A 23,709-nucleotide genomic window follows, 5' to 3' on the forward strand; every position below is an offset into this window, starting at 1 on the left:
CCCCATCACCGATTGGGAGTTGTGGGGGTGGAGTGTCCGATGGTGCTTAGTTTTGGTGGGGCTGATGGTAAGGCCCCACCTCTTAGTGGCACGCTCCAGTCTCAGCAGCAGCGTCTCCAACGCCTCTTCTGAATGAGCAGCTATTACCAAATCATCGGCATACATAACGTGGTTGACCAATAGGGAGCCATCCCTTGATCGCACCCGGGCGTCGATCAGCCTCCCATTATATCTGTACCAAATGGATATTCTGCCGGTACAGCTATGGAAGGCTTCACGAACTACGCGGTCAAAATAGATGTTAAATAATGTGGGAGCCAGAGGACATCCCTGTCGCACCCCAAGGTGTACAGGGAAAGGCTCTGACTCCCGGCCACGTAGTTTTACCCGGGCCCGCTCACCATCATGAAGGTCCTTAATGATCGTGAGCAGAGGGTCAGGCACTCCGAAAGCACGAAGAACAACCCAGAACCCCGGCCTACTGATGGTATCATAGGCCTTGACCAGGTCAATAAAGCAGAGAACTAGATCTTGTTGGAATTCCCTACACCTCTGCTGTAGCAGACGGACAGAAAATATGGCATCTGTGCAAGACCGCCCTTTCCTGAAACCACATTGGGGCTCTGCAAGCCCCTCCTCAGCGTGCCTAGCAAGGCGATGTTGAATACTCCTTGCCAGGACCTTTCCCGGCACACTGAGGAGTGAGATGCCCCTGTAGTTGTTACAGTCTGTGCGGTCCCCCTTCTTAAAGAGGGGGACCACCAGGGCATCCTTCCAATCCTGCGGAACCCGTCTAGTGGTCCATACTGTTGTTATGATGTCATACAGGGCAGTCTGTGCACAAACGCCACCCTCCCCTCAGCATTTCACTTGGGAGATCATCTCTGCCCAGTGCCTTTCCTGGTCTCAGACTCCGGATCACCTTCAGTACTTCCTCAACAGATGGCACCTCAGCCAGCCACTCACAGGGGGTGATCTCTTCCAATATTTGAGGCACCGCATCCTCAGCAGGCTTATCCCCACTTTGTGCCATGATGTTTTCCTGGCAGAGGAATTCCCTCCCCCAGGACCTCAAAGAAATGCTCAACAAATCTGCAAACCTGTTCCTGGGGGTCGGAGATTGGATCACCGTTTATTCCCCTAATGATGGTAATAGGTGTGGTGCTGCAGGTTACTTTTTTGATGGAGTTAAATAGTGATTTGTGATCGCGGGCCACTTAGGCAGACTCTATCTCCTCAGCAACCCGTGACCACCACCCATCCTTGCAGTGCCTTATGGCTGTTCGAACCTTCGAGCGAAGGCTGCGGTAAACCTCCTCATTCTCTGACGTGGGATGTTGTAGCCGATGAGAGTGGGCCTGTCGCTTTTTCTCAACTAACCTGAACACCTCCTCTGTCAGCCAGGGTCTCTGGGGGAGATCTGGACCATGTACCCAAAGCAGCCATTGCAGCTGAATGAGCCACAGTCCTAAACCTCGCCCATTTACCCTCGACATCAGGAGGGGGGACGATGCCAACCCCAGCTGCAAGCGATGATGAAATTATCGCTTGCAACTTTCATCAGCTAACTGAGACCAGGCCACTTTTGGTTTGAATGGGGTCCTGGGTGTACACCCACCACCGGAGTGGAAGAATGGCAGGTGCATCTTACAGATGACTAGTCGATGGTCAGAGGGCAGATCAGCTCTATGGTAGGTCCTGGTGTCAAGGACATGGGCTCGCATCCGCTGGTCTGTCACTATGTAGTCCAGCAGATGTTCTTGCTTGGACCCGGCATGCATCCATGATGTTGTGTGGATGCGCCGATACCGGAAGAGCGTGTTGGTAATTACAAGCCTATGGGCTGCACAAAAAACTAGCAGCCTCCTACCGTTGTTATTGAGCTGATCAGGCCCATGCCTTCCAATCACTCCAGACCAGGTGCCAGCATCATGACCAACTCGGGCATTGAAGTCACCCAACAAGATGACTGTCCCGAGTGGCCACTTTAGCCAGCACCTGTGACAGAAGGTCATATAAGGCATCTGACTCATCGGCTTTGCCTGCATCCCTCCACGGATGTTTGTCTTCGGTGGGGGCATAAGTAACCACGACCACCACTCCTCGCCTCCAGTTTATGGGAAGGCGAGCCCAAAGTATCCTGGGGCTTACAGCTTCCCACACCTCACCGCCACGCTCCCATGCCCCCTTCATTCTTTTGTTCAGAAGAAGAACCACACCCTGTTGTTTGGCAGTCTCCTGCCCCGAGTGGAGGATTGTCCACCCCTCATGGTGGCAGGAGCTAGAACCGTTCCACCGGACCTCCTGATTACCACAGAGATCCAGGCGGTACCGGTCAAGCTCCCGACAAAGGAGTGGCAGCCTCTCCTCCGCAGTGAGCGTTCGAACATTCAACATGGCCATCCGTAGTGGTTTTATGTTGTTTCTGGAGGAGACCTGAGGGTGAAGATTCAATCTCCTGGCTCCGCCAATTGGGGTTTGGCCAGGAGACGTCATAGAAGCCTGTCCCCCGGGGGCCTTCGGTACAAGCTTATTTATTACATTTTTATGTTCATATCGTAGTCCCGTGGTAATTAATTGAAGGTGGAGGGGATACAAGCCCCTCGCACCCGTCCAGAGCCCCCGTTTAGCCACTGTGGTGGTCACAGACGCCATGAGGGGAAAAGCCAATGGGCATTGGCCCTCCCCCCATAGCAATGTTCACGACAGTGTTGCCCGTCTGGCACCGCGTGGAGGTAGGGGGTTGTTTTTCCAGACACCACACACACAGACACCATACAGACACCGCAAACATAGATGTGGTGAGGCCTAGTCCCATGCAGAGCCCCCGGCCTCGCCTAGATTGCCCAGCCGGTCGAGGTGGCACCTTGGCAGTCTGGGGCTGAGCTGCTACCCTGCACCCCCCCACCCACGATCCCCCGGCCCGCTCTACAGTAGTTATCAACGGCATATAGTAGTAGCATGTAGCGATTCTATCATAGTAACTACCGACTATAGTAATATACACTGACTATAGTAGTAACTACTAACTCTACAGTCGTATCGACTGACTCTATAGTAGTATCTACTGACCGTAGTAGTATGTACGGACTGTATAGTAGTATCTACTGACTGTAGCAGTATTTACTGACCGTAATGGTATCTCCTGTCTGGTAGTATGTACTAACTCTATAGTAGTGTGTACTGGCTGTAGTAGTAGCTATACTAACTGTATAGCAGTGTGTGCTGGCTGTAGTAATAGCTATACTAACTCTATAGCAGTGTGTACTGTCTATAGTAGTAGCTATGCTAAGTATATAATAGTGCAAACTTCTTGACTTAAAACCTTCATGACTGCAGCAATATATATTGTTTGGTTCTTTGGGTGAAGTGATGTAGATAGAAAAATAATAATAATAAAAACAAAGTGAATAAATAATCATTAATAAAGTAAAAAAGCATAAAAAACAAAAAAACACTAATGTAAACTGTAGCCTGGTTCTAAATTGGGGTGAGTATACTGGCACTCTATAATGTAGACTGTAGACTGGTTATTAAGTTTGGTGAGTGTTCTTGACGTCTATAATGTAGACTGTAGCAATGGTTGTTAAACTGAGTGAGCGTTTAATAACCATTAAAGACTGCCTGTACACTCACCGAGGCTAAGAACCTGGCTACAGTTTACATTATAGACTGCCAGTACACTCACCCAACTTAACAACCATTGCTGCAGTGTGCATTATAGACCACCAGTACACTGACCAAACGTAAAAACTCTCTCCGATTAAGAAGCAGGCCACAGCCTCCATGAGTGTTATTTTAGTTATTTTTCTATCTATGTGACTTTACTCTTTGGTTCTTTCGGTAAAGTCACGTAGTTAGAAATAAAATCAAATAAAACAAATCACGACGTTTCGATCGCAACACAAGCGGTCGTCACCAATAATTATAGTACTTACCTGACAGTGCAGTGGTGAGGCCTAGTCCCGTGCAGAGCCCCCAGCCTCGCCTATATTGCCCAGTGGCCGAGGTGGCACCTTGGCAGGCTGGGGGTGGGCTGCTACCCCCCCCCACCCGCTCTACAGTAATAGTACGTAAGCGCTATAATATCAGTATCTACCGACCCTAATTGCACACATTGGGGTGGGGGGGGGGTAGAAGAGAACATCACACTTTAAAGAATGTACCTCAGTCTTGTGTGTTTTTGTTGCATTTTTAACGCGAATGAAAATCCCCCCCCCGCTCCAAGAACGCGTGTGCATTGCTAGGGGCAACCACGTCTATGCTTTATCGCGCATGCGCAGATGCGTGCTTTGGTGCGCGCTCAGTGATGTAATGAAATAAATAATACTAAATTGGTAATTAAACTACTTTAAAGTTGACGGATGCGAAATCAGAATCGTGCTGGCTCACCACGGGGCTTATCACGTGGTACCTGAGAACTTTTAAAAACTTATACCCCACGGTTCATGAGCCAAATCCTTCGCAAGTCTCGTCTACACACAGATTGACAAACATGCCTTTTATAGGTAAGAAAATACTAGCAGGAAGTACCCGGCGTTGCCGGGGGAAAAATATATTTCAAAACTTGTCTTAAAAACATAACATATACATAAACAAGTACTAAGCTATTGTGAAAGCCCAACATTCCGTTTGTCTGTCCATTTGTCCATCAATACAATTTAGAGGCTTGAAGAAGTCCTGAATCAAAAAGGATAAATAGTTGATGTAAAAGTTTTCCGAAAATTGTCGACCTCCCCCCTACCCCCCTCAAAATATACTTTTACCCCCCTGTAGGCATATATATGTACACACCCTACATACAATAGAATGAGTAGTGTCTAGTGACTCTATAGTAGTATCTGTCTCTACAGTAGTATCTGTCTCTACAGTAGTATCTACAGGCTGTATAGTAGTATCTACTCACTCCACAGTAGTATCTACCGACTCTATAGTAGTAACTACTAACTCTATAGTAGTATCTGCCGACTTTAATAGAAGTATCTGCCGACTTTATAGTAGTATCAACCAACTCTATAGTAGTAAATACTGACTCTACAGTAGTATCTAATGACTATCGTAGTATCTACTTAATCTATAGTATCTATTGACTCTAAAGTAGTATCCACTCACTATAGTAGTATCTACTAACTCTATAGCAGTAACTACTGACTCTATGGTAGTATCTGCAGACTATAGCAGTATCTGCTGACACTATAGCAATATCTACTAGCTCTATAATTGTATATATCGACTCTATATCAGTAGTGCACTGGCTGTAGTAGCTACTATCCCTACAGTAGTATGTACTGTCTGTAGTAGTTACTATCCCTACAGTAGTATGTACTGGCTGTAGTAGTATCTAATATCACTACAGTAGTATGTACTGGCTGTAGTAGTATCTACTATCACTACAGTAGTGTGTACTGGCTGTAGTAGTAGCTATACTAACTCTATAGCAGTGTGTACTGGCTGTAGTAGTAGCTAAATTAACTCGATAGCAGTGTGTACTGGCTGTAGTAGTAGCTATACTAGGTCTATAGTAGTGTGTGCTGGCTGTAGTAGTAGCTATACTAACTCTACAGCAGTGTGTAATGTGCGTAGTAGTAGCTATACTAACTCTACAGCAGTGTGTACTGTGCGTAATATTAGCTATACTAACTCTATAGCAGTGTGTACTGGCCATAGTAGTAGCTATGCTAACTCTATAGCAGTGTGTACTGGCCATAGTATTAGCAATACTAACTCTATAGCAGTACGTGCTGGCTGTAGTAGTAGCTATACTAACTCTATAGCAGTGTACTGGCCGTAGTAGTAGCTATACTAACTCTATAGCAGTGTGTACTGGCTGTAATAGTAGCTATGCTAACTCTTTAGCAGTGTGTACTGGCCATAGTATTAGCAATACTAACTCTATAGCAGTTCGTGCTGGCTGTAGTAATAGCTATACTAACTCTATAGCAGTGTACTGGCCGTAGTAGTAGCTATACTAACTCTATAGCATTTGTGTACTGGCTGTAGTAGTAGCTATACTAACTCTATAGCAGTGTGTACTGGCCTTAGTAGTAGCTATACGAACTCTATAGCAGTGTGTACTGGTCGTAGTACTAGCTATACTAACTCTATAGCAGTGTGTACTGGCCGTAGCAGTAGCGATACTAACTCTATAGCAGTGTGTACTGGCTGTAGTAGTATCTATACTAACTCTATAATAGTATACTCTTTGGTTCTTTCGGTAAAGTCACGTATGTATAAAATAAAATAAATCACGACGTTTCGGGCACAACACAAGCGTCCGTTATCAGGTGGGAAAGCATGGTCTGCTGCTGAGGCAGACTGTTTTAAAAGGTTTGAAATGGGTGTAGCCCAAGGGTCATAAAGAAGTGCTGGGGCTAGTGATGTTAACGTGAGAAATTAGCATGTAACTGTAAGATAGGAGAGGGGCCTCCTCGATGAGGGCACGGAAGTGGCTGTGTTAGTGTGAGAGCTTAGCATGTTAATGTGAAATCGAAGAGTAGTGCAATCAAAAGCGGCCTCCTAAACGAGGGCATGGAAGTGGTTATGCTAATGTGAATGTAAAATCGAAGGGTGGTGCAATCCAAAGGCATGAGTGCAACCCAAAGGGTGCAATCCAAAGGGCGCAATCCAAAGGGCATGTGAGCATGAGAGTGCAATCCAAAGGCATGAGAGTGCAATGCGAAGGACATGTGAGCATGAGAGATCTAAGAGAGAGACATAGAGAGAGAGACACAGAGAGTCAGAAATAACAGCTGACATAGGCAGGTAGGATGGAAACATCACATTCAGTTAAGACTTTACCTGGTTAATAACGTCCTTCCAATGATTGCTCAGTTTGTACCCATCCTCTCGGTTGAAGTTGTGTCTGTGTTTATATATCTTGATGGCTTCATGAACAAATCTCTGAAGGTAGCCGGTAGGTTTGCTGAGTACTTCCGTCTTGGAAAAATCAATTTCGTGTGAGCCCACAGCGTTAAAACAATGATCAGCAACAGCAGAGGTATTGGTCCTACCGTGTTTCAGATCTGCCTTGTGTTCACGAATGCGGTCCGAGACATGTCGTTTCGTTTCTCCAATGTAACTGCTGCCGCAACCACAACTCAGTTTGTAGACACCAGGGTATTGCTTGTCAGGAATCACATCCTTTACAAATGGGATTAAGTCACATATTTTGTATACTGTGTGGAAACGAACCTGGTTCATGTGTTTGTTTAAGATTTTGGAAATATTTTTGGTAACCCCTGCTATGTACGGTAAAGTGATGGTTTTGGTTGGATCCTCAGAAGGTTGTCTCCACGCATGGCTGTGGTGACAGCTTTGCGGATGGTATGGTTCGAGTATCCGTTCATCCTGAGGGCTTGGTGTACGTGCTCCAACTCACTGGCTAAGTGGTGCTGGTTGGAGATGCAACGGGCCCTATGGTGTAGTGTTTTGATGAGGGAATTCTTCTGGGCTGGATGGTGGTGGGAGTCAGGCTTTAGATAGGCATCCGTGTGGGTGGCTTTCCTGTAAACCGAATGTCCCAACGAGCCATCAGGTCTCTTCTAGATCAAAACAATCAGGAATGGTAGCTTGCCATCCTATAGATAGAAAAATAATAAAAAATAAAGTGAAAAATAAATAAAAAAAGAAATATAAATAATAAAGAAACTAATAACCATTAATGTAGACTGTAGCCTGGTTTTTTTTTATCGAAGTGAGTGTACTGGCAGTCTATAATGTAGACTGCAGCCTGGTTATTAAGTTTGGTGAGTGTACTGGCAGTCTATAATGTAGACTGTAGCAATGGTTATTAAGAACCAAGAATAAGTCTATATTATAGACTGCCAGTACGCTCACTCAGTTTAAGAACCAGGCTACAGTAGACATTACAGACTGCCAGTACGCTTCTAAAAATTCCTTGACATACTCAAATATTCCGCTCCCTTTGGTCTTTCTATCATCCAGTAATAAGTTATGACCTTGGTCCGAAACGTCGTGATTTATTATTTTATTTCTATTATTACTTTAATTAATTTTAATTTTATTTTTTACCTACGTGACTTTACCGAAAAAACCTAAGAGTGTGAATCCTTGCAGTCACGAAAGCTTCAAATCTAGAATCCCTAAACATTGTTGAGGAATCTTCTTGGTTCTTTCGGTAAAGTCACGTAGAAGGGAAGTAATAAAATACTAAAAATAAAACATAATAAAATAATTCACACGACGTTTCGGCCACAACGCAAGCAGCCGTCCTCATGAATCCCTGCAGTCACGAAAGCTTTAAATCTAAATTGTTGAGGAAAGCAAGGGGAAAACCCTCTTGTTATATTCCATAAATACAGCCCATAAGGCCTAGTAGGGAGTGAGGTGTTGTGAGGTAAGGGGGGCAGTGGGATGGATAGGATGAATGGAACTTGAACCAAGAACGTGCCTTTGCACAGAACCAGAGATTGACACCACTATACTATTTAAAACACATGTGACCAAATGTACTTGTTAAAAAAAGAAATAGTAATTCTGATGTTTTTAAACCCAACCTAGACAATAATCTTGTTTTGGTTAATAAGGTGCAATTAGTGACCACTCCATGTAATTATCTAATGCTAGACTCAATGCCTTGTTTATAATTTATGGCTGACAGGATCATGTTGAATAATATCTCTTTAAAATAAAGTAATATTTTAAAATAACTATTTGTAATTCCACGCTTGTTAACAATGCAGTGTTGGTTTGTTTTTTCAACAGGTCGTGTCAATAGGCCAGGTGCTAGAGGCTGGTGTGGCTCGCTTTCCACAATTTACGCTGACTCCCTCAAGTGCCTGGGGTCCTGTAGTCTTCATCATCGTATATTATGGAACAGACGATGGCTACATCGTCCATGAAAGTGTACAGCTGAGGGTGCAGGACTTGGAGAACAAGGTGAGGCTAGACCATGCTGGACTGCTTCTCTAAAGTGCCATACTCACTTGAGAGACGTGGCCGAATGGTAGGGAGTTTGGTCCTTGTTTTAGAGCTTTGTAAGTCAAACATAGCGGCTGCCATAGTGAACGTTGCAGGTGTACTATCCATTAAAACATGCCAACCGCTTTATAATGGGTGTTAATTTCCCTGTGACTTTATTTTAAAGAGGCCACGTGTACTAGCATCATTGTCCAGATTTGATCAATTATAAATTATCCCATTGGGAAATCACTATATACAACATCATGTGCCTATTGGCATAATAATGCCCATTTATTGGCTGGTTCTGCATGCAACTTGTGATGGACAGAAACAGCTGTAACTGTGGATTCCCTTGATTAGACTGCAGCAAGAAAGTGGAATGTCGAGGTGAGATGTGATGTTAAGGTGATTTGAGTTGCTGAGATATTGTTGCCTTGTATAAATTAAATCCCTATTCTTACAAGGTTATAATTAACATCAACCTTGATGCCTTAAGACCAGTCCTTGGCATTGGGATCATCTCGAACATTTTATCAGGTCTCATCCTTGGCCTAGGGGGTGTGACTCTGGTCTGAGGACTTGGCTTAGAGACACCAGCCTTAACATTTACCTTAGCAGAGAGGATCTGGCTTTGGATGAACTTGACACTGGCCTTGACCTAAAAGGCTTCCAGACGTTGCCTTGGACTGGCCTCATGTCTCTCAGTCTCAAACTCAGCCTCGGATTCTGGTTTTGAGCATATCTCTCGGGTTCCAGCCTTGAATCCAAGAATGATTAGCACATGTCATGTGTTGTCCTGACTGGCGGACACAACTTGACTTAATTGTCACTTTCGCAGGTGGAGGTGAAGTGGAGCACAACAACAGCTCAACCTGGGACTAGTGTGAGCCTGCAAGTCACAGCCTCTGACCCCCAGTCATTTATTGGTGTCATTGCGGTTCCAGCAAATTTATTTAGAGACTACCCAAGCCAGTTCTCCTCTCTCCTGGTGAGATACGGAGGTCACTGTTATCATACACTCTTCATTCTACAGTAGATGCATTCAAGTGATGACTATTTATTTTCAAGTGCGAAATGTCCGCAGTTGTATGATAACAAATGTGCATTCTACCTATCGCCAGAAAGGGCAAGTTGTATGGGGATGCCAGTTATTTTTTTCCCCTGGAAACGTTATTTAACCACAATCTACGTTGTATGTTTACATGATGCTTTGTGTGACGACACTTATTTGCCAACCGTGCTAATCTGAGAATTGTAATTACAATTGGACTTGGGTTTTGTAGACTATGAAAAATACTTTGACTCAGAAGAAATTGATTCAGTCATCCAAGCTCTCACAAACTAAGACATAAGTAAAACATATTTAGAAATAACATTTCAAAATATAACAGCCACACTAAGATTACATGAAGAAAGTACCAAAATATATATTAAAAGCAAAGTCAGTCAAGGAGAAGTTTATGAGCTACATTAAAATATATTTAATTATTTTTACTGGATACATGAATACATTTACATTGAAAGTATTAGCCATTTCATATTTACTGAATACATTAATCATAATGTTGAATGGGGATAGCAGCAGCATAATGTAGGAACTGGATAAAATAGGAAATTTAGTGGACACGTCTGCTAGGTTTATTTCCAATAATAATTCCTGCTACGTTGATGATGTCCACAGTTATACCACTATTCATAATGCACAATGACATATTTACTTGTTCAAGTGTGCAATCTGGAACTGGTTCCGCTTCATCTGAGAGATGGTCATGTTCTCGTGCTATTTGACTTGTTTTGCGAAAGAGACATTCATACCATGCTTCCACTAATTTGAATATTCTATCATTATCATGAGTTATGGGGGGTATTTCTGTGTGGAAATATGGGGAAAAAATTCCATTGACCTCATTTTGCTTTTGAACATTCTGGGTTTAAGACTATGTTATCTCTTAACTGCCTAAGCATATTTCTACCCATTTTCAATGCACTCTATCCCATAGGCATATACACGCTTTATCTAAACTTAGCTATGCCCTTTATCTGGCTATACTGAAGTGCAACTCACATCACACCAATCTGTGATCACTTTTTGTGTTAAATTTTTCACAACAGAGACATCTCTGACAATCTGGGGTTCAGCCATTAGAAACTTGTCAATCTCATTCCTAAACCCACCATATTGGCTTCTATGTGTTCATTTTATAGGATACGGTGTACATTATTTTCATGGCTTTCCTGTTTATAAACTCTAGTAGATGCTCACTTCCCTTATCCCTCACTTCATTATTGTAAGGTAATTTATTTCATTCATACATTTTCTCTGTTTCTTCTGTTAATGTTGGAACATACATATTTGAATGATCTTTAACTTGTCGTGTTTTGAGAGCCTTATTGTAATCTTGATTGCTTAATCTGATTTATTCTTGAACACTAAAACCTTGAAGATTAACCATCTCACTTTTCCATACATGTCCTACCCTTTTTATAGTACTATTTTAATACATTTACTGCCCCATGTCTCTCATGAGTAAACCTCCATTTATCTCTTATATGTAACCACTGACATATTCCCATCTTCTACCTCTCTTGCACATCTCTCTGCTATCTGTTTTACTGTCTACATCGAGCACCACTCATCATGTTCGTCAATATGGCTCTATATGCTAAAACTTGACACCCCTGTTGTTAACTGCTATAAAACCAGACCTCAGAAGTCTAGGCAACAATTTTGTAAAAGCTACGGGATCTAGCAAAAGGAAGTGATGGTGAGATGAAGTTTCATGAACTATATTGGCTATGATGACCTCCTTACCTTGCATAAAATGATGCATGGTGAGTTAGTTTTGATCAACGTTATTTACCTGTTGTCTCTCCCAACAGTATCAATATCAATACTATGATTATAATTATTACTGGTGGTGGACAAGCAACATATTTGAGGTAATGTTTGCATCTCCAGCTATACCAGTAACACATTTATTGATTCCTCTGAATTATGTGCAAATAATTACTGACACAGTTGCAATGTGTGACATTCACAGGCTAGGTTGACATACAATATCATTTTAAAATGATTCGCTCATGAATTATGTTTAAATCTTACTGTCTGTTGCTTAGGCTGCTGGGCTGAGCTATGTGACTAATGGAAACATGGACTACTGGAGTAAGTATTAATTAGGTTGTGCAGTGATTAAGGTCTGTGCCGAGTCTAACGGAATCCACTGTAAATCTACACACCTAGATCCAAATATATACCTGGCTTTAACCCATGATCTTCGCAATGTTTATAATTACATAATTTATGTTGGGGAAATGTTTTCGCTTAATGCGGCAATTTTTTAGGAACAAGTCTGTTGTGTTAAACAAGGAATTGATTGTTAAAAACCCTGTATAATGGATGATATTGGTCGTGAAAGCCTACGTGTTAAACTGAAGAAATTGCAGGAATACGATTACTTTGCCGACGGACTACACTTACATGTGTAGTGACATAGAATCAGTCACGTAGCGCTGGCTGCTGGCAGGGAAGGGGATATGCAGCTTACAGCGGCCCTGACTGACATCATGCCAGGTGATAGACCAGAGAGGGATCTAGGGAAGGGTCACGGAAGGGGCACACCAAGAACCCGCTAGTAGGTTCCAGAAGGGGGTGTGGCTGGGGGCGGTATAAGAGGAGGCCCGGAAGGGAACCTCGGGGCTGTCGTTTGGAGTGGGATCCCGTCGTGCTGCTGGAGTCTTCACCGTCATCTCCGTCTTCACTATCTCGGCATCGCCAGTCAGGCAGTCTACCAGCTGTCCTGACTGGGAACTGTGGTTACTAAGTGTTACTGTCAGGCCATATTAATAAACAGAGTGCCTCCTACTCTTAGTGTCTCTGAGTCAGTCACGACACATGTAAAAAGTTTGTGGATAACAGGAAGCAATTTTGAAATTGTGGATGGAAAAAATGCAGATTATCCTGGATAATGGGATGTAGAGAACAGACGTTTTCACATACTCTTGATTTCACAGATAGAAGTTGCATGTACTAGGGTATCGGTTAGATGAGTTCTGTATAACCACACATTTCCTCATCTGCACCCCATTCCTAGATAAACCACCTGTAAATAATGGAAAATCAAGGAAATTGGAAAATCGCTTACTCAATGATGGACTTCTGGATACCTGGTTTTGGCAGAATGGTGTCCTCGGGTAAGTATTATTTGTGTGTATCGCACCCCAGAATGCATGTACTGAGGTTAAACGAAGTTAGGGCATTGCTTATATTTCACCAACTCTTTAGGTCCAAGTAGCAGTGTCTATTGTATTGGAACAAAATCTGGGTGAATCTTAAGCGATCATTCAAATGGGGCCACATGATTGTATGGTTGGCGTTTTAAATACGTTTCTCAACATTTTTTATTGTTTCTTTAAATATTTGGTTTATAAACGTGTTCCTTAAATATAAATATTTTTTTAAATTAAAGGATTGTATGGCACGTCTCTTAAAGGCCAGACAAGACAATCACATTCACAGCCACTGCCCCTGAAATCAACTCCCACTGGATTGCCGTTGCCTTTTCCATATCAAACACAAGTGGATTATCGGTGGATTATACCAGCACTCCGGTATGTATGCGTTATTTTCTCAAACCTCTTCCCTCATGACATTTACTTGTTTTTATCATCATCATCATCGGCCTGACTAATTTACTGCTGGATAAAAACCTCCTCGTTGTCGCCATCACGTACGATTCTGTAATGTAACACACTTTAACTTGTCGTACGTGGAGTGGGTAGATGGGACAGCCACTGCCTCACGTTATTCTGTGACCTTTCCATCATTTTTTCTCCTGCACCTTGGCCATGAATTTCATTCAAAATTTCCGCGACCAAAAACCCACCCTGAAGTGAATTTGGACGTTGTACTCAATGTGCTCATGTGGGGGGATTAAAATTGACTTTGCTTTTTTAGGATTAACAGGCGACAGCCAAATCTGGCTGTCGCCTGATGAAGCTAGTTGAAATTACTGGCGAAACGTCGTACTTAGATTGTAAATTACTCTTTGGTTCTTTCGGTAAAGTCACGTATAAAGATAAAATAATAAATTAAATAATAGCATACGACGTTTCGATTGCAACACAAGCAATTATCATCAGGTATAAATGAAATAGAAACAAAAATCTAATCAGAAACATATAAACAGACATATAAGCAGACAGATATCACAGAGCTACATAGAGAGAGAACACACATAGGCACAAAGAGAAAGAACGTCTCTGTGACGAGGCCTTAAATAGAGAGAGGGGGCGGGGCAGAGAGGGAGGGGTTAGAGAAAATTAGCATGTCAATGAGTAGCACGACTAGTGATAAGGTGAAAAAGTACACTAAATCAAATAAAACCTAGCAAAATTTCGAAGCTTAATGCAATGCAACACAGAGGGTCAGTCAACACACAACCAGGCTATGCGTTGCGTGTTGACCGACCCTCTGTGTTGCATTGCATTAAGCTTCGAAATGCTAATTTTCTCTAACACCTCCCTCTCTCTCCGCCCCGCCCCCTCTCTCTATTTAAGGCCTCGTCACAGAGACGTTCATTCTCTTTGTGCCTATGTGTGTTCTCTATGTATCTGTGATATCTGTCTGCTTATATGTCTGTCTATGTTTCTGGTTAGATTTTTGTTTCTATTTCATTTATACCTGATGATAATTGCTTGTGTTGCAATCGAAACGTCGTATGCTATTATTTAATTTATTATTTTATCTTTATACGTGACTTTACCGAAAGAACCAAAGAGTAATTCCTGCACTCACGAAAGCTCCAAATTAAGATTGAACCACTTCTACGGGGAAGTTTTAAGTTTGTCTTTTGTCTCTTTCTGGGTTTTTTGTTTTCTCTCTCTGCTTGTGTATCGATCTTCGTGTTTTTTGTCTTTAAAATTTCACACTTAACTTCTAATTTAGCAATTTTTGGAAGATCATAATCAACCAGGCTATGCGTTAATTGTGTGTTGACCGAAACCTCTGTGTTGCATTGCATTAAGCTTCGAAATGTTGCTAGGTTTTATTTGATTTAGTGTACTTTTTCACCTTACCACTAGTCGTGCAACTCATTGACATGCTAATTTTCTCTAACCCCTCCCTCTCTCTCTGCCCCCGCCCCCTCTCTCTATTTAAGGCCTCGTCACAGAGACGTTCTTTCTCTTTGTGCCTATGTGTGTTCTCTCTCTATGTATCTCTGTGATATCTATCTGCTTATATGTCTGTCTATATGTTTCTGGTTAGATTTTTGTTTCTATTTCATTTATACCTGATGATGATTGCTTGTGTTGCAATCGAAATGTCGTATGCTATTATTTAATTTATTATTTTTTCTTTATACGTGACTTTACCGAAAGAACCAAAGAGTAATTCCTGCAGTCACGAAAGCTCCAAATTAAGATCAGATTGTAAATGTTGTGGCTTGGCTCTCCAACACACCGGTGTGCTGTACTAGTGACGAATTGGCATGTTCTGTTTACGTGACAACCCTTACTAGTTGGCTGTGTCGGGTGGTGGCAAGTTTTAAAGACACATTTATATATTTACGCGATCTAACCCAAAAAACATTTTATGTATGGTTATTGCTATTCTTTTGTTCTTTCGGTAAAGTCACGTAGATATAAAATAATAAAAATTATAAATTACTAAATTTCATAAAAACCTAAAACTCACGACGTTTCGATCGTCATCAGGCAGAGAAAAATGGGCAGCAAACCGCCAACTGCAACTGTTTATAAAGGCTTGAAATGGGCGTAGCTCAAGTATCAGAAGGAGTGGGGACAAGTGCTGCGGGGCAGCCTGAGTGGACGAGCCAAAGCTGTGAGTGGGTGGGGCATAAGAGCCGTGGAGCCAGCCCTTAGCAGCGAGCGGCGCAGTCCAAGTGTGTCAGCAGTATGGGGGGGGGGGGGGGGGGGGGGGCAGGCAATGCTAATGTAGAAGAAAAAGGGGGAAAGAGAGGGGGCGGAGCATGGATAGAGAGAAGGGGCAGAGATAGGGGGAAGAGACAGGGGGAGAGACAGGGAGAGAGAAGGGGCAGAGATAGGTGGAGAGAGAGGGGAAGATACAGGGGGGAGAGAGAGGGGGCAGAGATAGGGGAGAGACTTTTGACTTTTAAACAACTTTTATTGCCGCCAGCAGCAAAAGCACCGGAGGCGATTTCAATATGAAATACAGTCACCAGCAAACGAAAGAAAACAAACGTTACATATCGTTACAAATCCACGCGCTGTGGTGCTGAAAGCACCGCAAACAACACAAAAAGTCACGTGGTTGTGGTGTCATCGCGCACGCCACGGTGACGAGCGAGCGCTTCAGAAGGTGAACACGAGGGTGCCGTCCACGCCGGTGCAGAGGGCCTTTCCGGCTCCCCAGCGTTCGAAGAATACGCGCACATCACCAACGTGTGTGTGGTACGCGTGCTCCAGGCGGAGCCGCGCCTTAAGCAGGCCTCTGAACACTGGAAGTACAGAGCAGCCGTCAGTATCACCCTCCAGCATCTTTTTCCTCGTTCTGTACACCGCCATCTTCGCTTGCGCGCAGGCGAAGTCATGGCGCTTGTTTGCCAGGTAAGGCACCCCATATACGAAGCTGCTGTTGTAGAAGGGCACCCCCAGTTTCCTGAAGATGTCCCCCAAAAGGCGGAACATTGGTTTGAGCCGCTGGCAGTGTAAGTATTGGTGCGGCAGATCCTCCCTGGCACCGCAGGAAATGCACAAGTCTGTTACCCCTGGCGAGATTCGGCTGAGCCACACGGCCGATGGCAACGTGCAGTGTGCCAACCTCCACTGGAGGTCACCGCAGCGTTTGGCTACGGGAGACTTGTACATTAGTTTCCACTGAGGGGCGGCTGCAATGAGGGGAGAGAAATGGTCTCTCCATTTTGTGTCCGGTAGGTCGGCCAGGTCCCGGGAATGCAGCGCCTTTACGCAGCACGTGTAGAGCGCTGTGTTTGGGGCACTCTTGAGGGGCACGTTGCTGCAGCCTCGGAGCTTCAGGAGCTTGTCGGGAGTCGCCGTGGCCAGGGGGCTTGGTGCAGGAGAAACATAACTCTGGGAAAGAGGAGGGCGGGGGAGGGCCGCCACCATCCCCCGGTGCTTCCAGTTTAAGGTGCAGCTCCTTTATGGCGTGGAGTACGTTGCGCAGCAGCTTCTCCCCAGCGAGCATGGAGCGGAGCCCTGCGGTGTTGGCGATCTCAGCTGCGGTCTTCCACTTGGGCTGGTGGGTCTGCACGAGGTGGAAGACTTTTCGCAGCCCTGCTGATGTGAGGCGTAGAGCCAGGGTCTTCTCTCCTCTGATTCCCTGGAAAAGGTTGTTGCAGAACAAGGGCTCGTTCAGGAACTGCGCGAGGTTGTAGGGCGCGCGTGTTCTGCTCCACTCGAAGCTCCGCCACGCGTCCAAGAGGCTCTGGTGATAACTTGGCAGCCTCGTGTAGTCGACCAGGCTCAGGTCCATCAGGAAAAGCTCCTTTCCTTACCCCAGGCACCCCCCTGCATTTCTCAGCAGGGCGAGGGCCGGCGACTTCCAGGGTAGCTCCTCCCGGTCGTACAGCAGCCGTCTGACAGCCATGATCCTGAAACTCATGATCCTGGCGGCGACGTCCACCAGACGCTGGCCGCCCTCGCTCACCGGCAGACAGAGAACGTCTGGCCTGAGCCAGTGCTTCCCGTGCCAGACCAAGTGAGCCAGTGAGCGGTTGACTCTGGTGAGTAGCCAAGCAGGAGGCTGGAGGGCCTTGGCCTTGTGCCACAGCACGGATGCAGCCAGGGTGTTAGCGACAAGCACTCGTCCCCTGAATGACATCTGCGGCGCGAGGCGTGCCCATGTCAGTAATTTAGCTTCGATTGTGTCGGCTAGCTCGGTCCAGATGTTCAGAGCAACATGTGGTTTCCCCAGGTAAACCCCCAGGTACTTGACTCCATCGTCCCGCCAAATGACTCCTCCTGGGAGGAGCACAGAGCGAATTCCGCTTTGCGGCCCTAAACACAGGGCCTCGCACTTGGGCCAGTTGACCCTGGCGGAGGAGGCCCTCTCGTACACTGCAACCGCCTGGCAGAGCGTGGATACGTCATGTGCGCCGTTGAGGACGACGCATATGTCGTCTGCGTAAGCCGAGAGTTTGACGACTGTGTTCTCAGGTCCCGGGACTTTGAAGCCAGACAGATTTCGTCTCAGGTGGCGTAGCAGTGGCTCAATGGACAGGGTGTACAGCAGCCCCGAGAGGGGGGCATCCCTGTCTGACCCCCCTCGACACAGGGAACGGGGTGCCGAGCCGCTGGTTTATCTTCAACAGGCTGGATGTGCCCGTGTACAGGAGCCTGACGTGCGAGATGAAGGCCTGGCCGAAACCGAGCGACGTTAGGAGTTTGTCCAAGTACTCGTGGCTCACCCTGCCAAAGGCCTTCTCTTGATCCAAGAAGAGGAGGCCTAAGTCCATGTTGTGCGCTTCTGCAAGGGAGATTATGTCTCTGACCGTACCGATGTTGTCGTATATGCACCGGCCGGGGATACAATACGACTGTTCCGGCAGGATCAGCTGACCCAGCGCTGTCTTGAAACGGTTTGCCAGCACCTTGGAGAAGATTTTGTAGTCGGCGCACAAGAGGGAGGACACGGGTCGCCAATTCTCAACGAGCCGCAGGTCCCCCTTCTTGGGTAGCAGGGAGACCACCGCCCTCCTGCAGCTCTGTGGGAGTTCACCCTTCCTTCTGCAGGCTCTCAATCAACAGTTGTAGTAGTTGAGGGCCAAGCTCATCCCAGAAGGCCGCGTGAAATTCAACCGGCAGACCGTCAATCCCCGGGAGCTTTACCAGCTACGAGCCCTTTCACAGCGGCGTGGAGCTCCTGCTGCATGGTGACGGTGCTGTCCAGACGATCCCGCTCGGGGACTCCTAAAGTAGGGCCCCCGTCCAGTAGCTCCCGGACAGCCCCGCCGTGTGACGGTTTCGGCGGCGAAAAGTTGTGAGTAGAAATCCCTGGCGGTCTTGGCGATCTCGCTCTCAGATGTTGCTGTTTGTCCATCTGGGGTTCGCAAACTGGAAATTTTTGTGGTGTTGGCCGGTGTTTTGTTTAAGCGGAAGAAAAACTTAGAGGGAGAGTCCATCTGCGACAGGTGCTGCATCTTTTTGTGCACAAAAGCACGATGTGCCTGCTCGTCTGTGATGGACCTGAAAAGCCGCTGCTTCTCCAGTAACGTCTCACCCTGCTGCGTGTCGTGGGATGAGCTTAGCTCTGCCTCGAGTGCCAGCAGCTCGTTTTGCAGTTGGCGCCACCTCGTTCTTGGCGGCGGCATGCTGGCTCATGAACTGCTGACAGAGAACCCTGACCTGCGCCTTTGTGTTGTCCCACCATAGTTGGTGGGAGCTGAAGCTTCCTTTGGCAGGCAGCCACTGAGTCCAAAAGGCGTTGAAGGTTTCTCTGAAGTCGGTGTCATCAAGCAGCTGTACGTTGAGTCTCCAGTAGGCGCTGTGTTGCTCCGCTCTGGGAATTCGCAGCAGCACAGAGACCAGGTGGTGATCTGAAAAACCGGAGGGTACGATTTTGCTGTCCCCGAGCAGGTTAACGCTGCTGGCGTTGACGTACAGTCGGTCGAGCCTGGCAAGGCTTATCCTGCCTTGAGAGCTGCAGCGGCACCAGGAGTACTGCCGCTGGGCTGGATGCTGTAGTCGCCACACGTCACGCAGATCCAGTCTCCGCACGAGGTCAGCTAGCGGCCGTGCGGATTCAGGGTGAGGTTCGGCAGTGTTGCGGTCGAGAGCCGGGTGCAGTTAAAGTCTCCCCCCACGACGGTGAGCACGTCGTCCACGTCGTCTGTCGCGAGTGCGTCCCGCAGAGCGCCGAAGAAGAGCTTCCTCTCGGGGGCCTTGCTCGGCGCGTACACGTTAAAGCACCTGAGGCTGGATTTATTCAGGACGAATTCCACAGAAATCAAGTGACCTTTGACGATTTCTTTGAAGGAGACATTCTCTGGTGCAAACCGCGAACTGAGCACAATTGCCACGCCGGCGAGGTTGTCCTCGGCATGACTGAAGAAGGCCCGGCCACCTAGGAAAGGCTGGCGTTGGGCCTCCAGAGTGGCGTCGAGGTGGGTTTCCTGGAGGAGAGTCACATCTGCTTTGTGTTCCCTGACCAAGCGGCAGATCTGGTCCCACCTCTTGTCACTGCGAGCGCTGTTACAGTTCAGACTAGCAACCTTAATAGCTGAAGCCATCATGTAGTTTTGTGGTGGTGATGGTGGTAGTGTTAACAGTAGTTGCGGGAGGTTGGGTTACTTCTGGGCAGAAAAGCTCCTTCTTCGCCTTGCACATGAACGCTTTTAGCCGGTAGCATTCCTGAGCCGAGAAACCCAAACTGTCGCTGTTACGGCAAATTTGTTGGGACGCTTTGAGGAAAGCGGTGAGGTCAGTGAAATGGGCCCTGACCTTAACTTTACGCTTCCTGAAAGTTTTCTCGAGGAAGTTTTGGATGCCCCCAGGTGTGCAATCGAACTTGCTGTTGACTTGTGAGTAGCTGGACTCACTCATGGTGTCTTCTCCTTCGGTCTCTGACACCTCGTCGTCCGAGTTCTCCAGCTCGTGATACTGTGACTCGGCAAAAGCCTCGTTTGCCGTTGGCGATGGCAGGGCCTCATTAGGAAGAGGGTGGCTGTCCTCTGGTAGTGGAGGGTCTTTTGCTCTTCTTTCGGGTGAGGTGAGCCGGCCTTCCTCGCCTTCCTGCAGTGTGGTGCCTTCAGGCGCCGCACCGTCTGGTGGTTCCTCTTGCTCTGAGGATGCTGTGGCGGTGTTCAGCGGGGGTGTTGGCGGCCCTTGTCCCACCGTGCTGTCCTCAGGCGGGTCGTCATCGAGCATGTCTTCATATTGACCCCCTGCAACGGCGTCTGGGATGGCGCTCAAGGGGGGCGGTTGGTCGTCCTGCTCTGCGAGTTTTGGGTAGGGCTCGTGATCTGCGGTGGCCACGCGCTTAGGGTTAGGGGCCGCGTGGCCTCCTCCGCCGAGGGTGGGCTTTACCCTGCGCTTGCGGGAGGTGACAAGGGTGAAGCCCTCGGCATCCTCGTCATCGGTGGGCGGCTTTGTACAACCGGCCGCCGCTTCAGCGTCCTGCTGTTGCAACAGCTGGCACTCGTGCAGTGGTGGCTGCTGCTGCTGTGGCTGCTGCCGCTTCTTCTGCGGTTGCTGCTGCGGCTGCTGCTGCTCCTGCTGTTGCTGCTGCTGCGCGGGCTGCGGCGACTGCTGCTGTAGCTGCTTTTGCCGGCGCTGCTGAGGCTGTTGTGGCTGCTGTTGCTGCTGGCGCTGCTGCTGTTGCTGCTGGCGCTGCTGCTGCTGTTGCGTGGCGTTTACTGCAGGCTGCATGTTTTTCCCTTTTGGTTTCCCCGTGCAGTTTGCACGGGCATGGCCGAAGCCACCGTACACATAGCAGCGTGGCAACGCGGTGGACACGTACACGGTGTAGGTGTATTCTTCCGAAGTGTACTTAAAGTTCACGTTGAGTTCCGTGTTGTTGCCGTTTAAAATCATGAAAGTTTGTCTCTTAAACGACAAGACGTGCGCCATTTCTGGGTCCCGTGTGCGCAAGGGCAGCATAATTATTCGGGACACAACTTTGCCGAACCGCTCAAGATCTCGTTGTAGGTCGGCAGTTTTGAGGAAAGGTGGTGGGTTGGAGATGAGCACTTTTCGCGCGGGGGAGGAGAGAGGTGTGCATTGCACAAATATCTCCCCCTTGAAAGTGAGCCCCGTGGCGATGACACGTGCCACCATCTCCGCGTTGGTGAAGAGGACCACGTAGCCACGGTTCATGGGGGCCGCAGCGATGATGTTTCGCTTCTATCACGTCGTCCACCTTTATCTCAGGAGGCGGGAAGCAGAACAGTCCGTGTTGGGGGGTTTCAGGAACCTCCGGAACAGCATGGCGTGGCATTGCCGAAATAAATAAATAGTTCAATAAACAAATAAATAACCTTCGTTAGCTGCAGGAATGAAAGGAGAGAACAAGACAAGAAGAGATGGGTGGGAAATAAGAGTGGGGGCGCAGGGTGGAGACAGGAGAGAGGGGGGCAGTGAACAGGTGTTGTCACGAGCGTCCCGTGGCGTGACGGGTGCTGGGGGGGGCAGGGGAGCAGCAGTGCAGAGAGAGGTGGAGAACAGAGCAGAGAGGAGAGGAGTGAGAAAAAAAGGAGCGATTTTTATGTTTGCAGTAAAGCAGAAGAATAGGAAGGATGCAACAGAGGGGGGAGGAAAATGTAATGGGTGCAGAGCTGTGAGTAGGCCGCAGGCCTGCCGAGTAAACGAGTGTGAAGAGAGGAGAAAGAGATAAAGAGGAGTGAGACAGCACGACCCTGTGTTGTTGGAGGCACTCACAGAGGTGGAGGAGAGAAGATGAGCACTCGATGGTGCTCGGAGATTTAGAGAGGTCGCTGGAAAGTTCAAAAAACGAAGTTAGGTGAGGCTAGGATGCGTACATGAAACTAGGCCCTCACTGGCAGGTACTGTTTCTCCAGGAGCACAGGTAGACACACCCTTTTCCCAGCATGCACCGAGAGAGAGAGATGGGGAGAGAGAGGGGGTAGTGATGATGGGGGTATTGCACCTTGCTCCACACATCCACAATGCTGACGGTGGAGGTTGACAAGAAATTACAAATCAAGTCATTACCCAAAGTGGTTGATGACATATTTCCAATGATTGCTGAGTTTATAACCATCTTATCGGTTGAATTTGTGTCTGTGTCGATATATGTGGATGGCTTCATGAACGAAACTTTGTTGATAGCCAGCAGGCTTGCAAAGTACCATAGTTTTAGAGAAATCATTTTCAAACATGGTAGGACCAATACTTCTGCTGTGGCTGATCATTATTTTTATTTGGCTGGCTTACACAATGTATTTCTCAAAAACGATGGTATTTTGCAAGCCTACTGGCTATCAACAAAGATTTGTTCATGAAGTCATCCACATATATAGACAGACAATTTCAAATGAGAAGACGGTTATGAACTCGGAAATCATTGGAAAGATGTTAACAACCACTTTAGGTCATGACTTCGTTTGTAATTTCGTGTCAACCTCCACCGTCAGCAGCGTGGATGTGTGGAGCAAGGCGCAATGCTCCCCATCTCTCCCCCCTCTCTTTCTCCATATCTCTATCCCTTCTCTCTCCCCCCCCTCTCTCTCCCCCTTATATCTCTACTCCCCGTCTCTCTCCCCTCATATATCTCCCCCCTCTCTCTCCCTCTATCAATATCCCCTCTCTCCCTCCTATCTCTCCCCTCCTCTCTCTCTCCCCTATCTCTGCCCCCTGTCTCCCCCCCCCCTTTCTCTCCCCCTCTCTCTCCAACTATCTCTGCCCCTTCTTTCTCCCTGTCTCTCCCCCTTTGTCTTCTCCTGCATTGCCTGCCCAGCACATACTGCTGACACACTTGGACTGCACCGCTCGCCGCTCAGGGCTGGCTCCACGGCTCTTGTGCCCCACCCACTCACAGCTTTGGCTCGTCCACTCAGGCTGCCCCGTAGCACTTGTCCCCACTCCTTCTGACACTTGGGCTGCACCCATTTCAAGCCTTTATAAACAGTTGCAGTTGGAGGCTTGCCGCCCATGTCTCTCCATCTGATGACGAACGCTTGTGTTGCGATCGAAACGTCGTGAGTTTTTGGTTTTTATAAAAAAATGTTTTTACTTTTTTTTCTTTTTCTTTTAATATTTTCCATCTATGTGACTTTACCGAAAGAACCAAAGAATATGAATTCCTGCAGTCACGAAAGTTTAAATCAAAAT

General features: G+C 47.0%; 1 protein-coding gene across 1 annotated transcript in view; it reads left to right on the plus strand.

Moving 5' to 3' along the window:
• Nucleotides 1-23,709, plus strand: part of LOC133362277 (CD109 antigen-like) — a gene marked incomplete at its 3' end in the record, with an annotated part of 52,970 nt that overhangs the window by 12,493 nt on the left and 16,768 nt on the right. The window contains exons 4-9 of the mRNA XM_061581206.1: nucleotides 8,725-8,898; nucleotides 9,761-9,910; nucleotides 11,803-11,862; nucleotides 12,040-12,085; nucleotides 13,014-13,113; nucleotides 13,413-13,530. Of these exons, the coding sequence (XP_061437190.1) occupies nucleotides 12,073-12,085; nucleotides 13,014-13,113; nucleotides 13,413-13,530 (231 nt within the window). The remainder of the gene's footprint in view (nucleotides 1-8,724; nucleotides 8,899-9,760; nucleotides 9,911-11,802; nucleotides 11,863-12,039; nucleotides 12,086-13,013; nucleotides 13,114-13,412; nucleotides 13,531-23,709) is intronic.

This window comes from Lethenteron reissneri, unplaced genomic scaffold, assembly GCF_015708825.2.
Source record: "Lethenteron reissneri isolate LAM-NWPU_2019-01 unplaced genomic scaffold, ASM1570882v1 scaffold_142, whole genome shotgun sequence".
Classification (NCBI taxonomy): Eukaryota; Metazoa; Chordata; class Hyperoartia; order Petromyzontiformes; family Petromyzontidae; genus Lethenteron; species Lethenteron reissneri.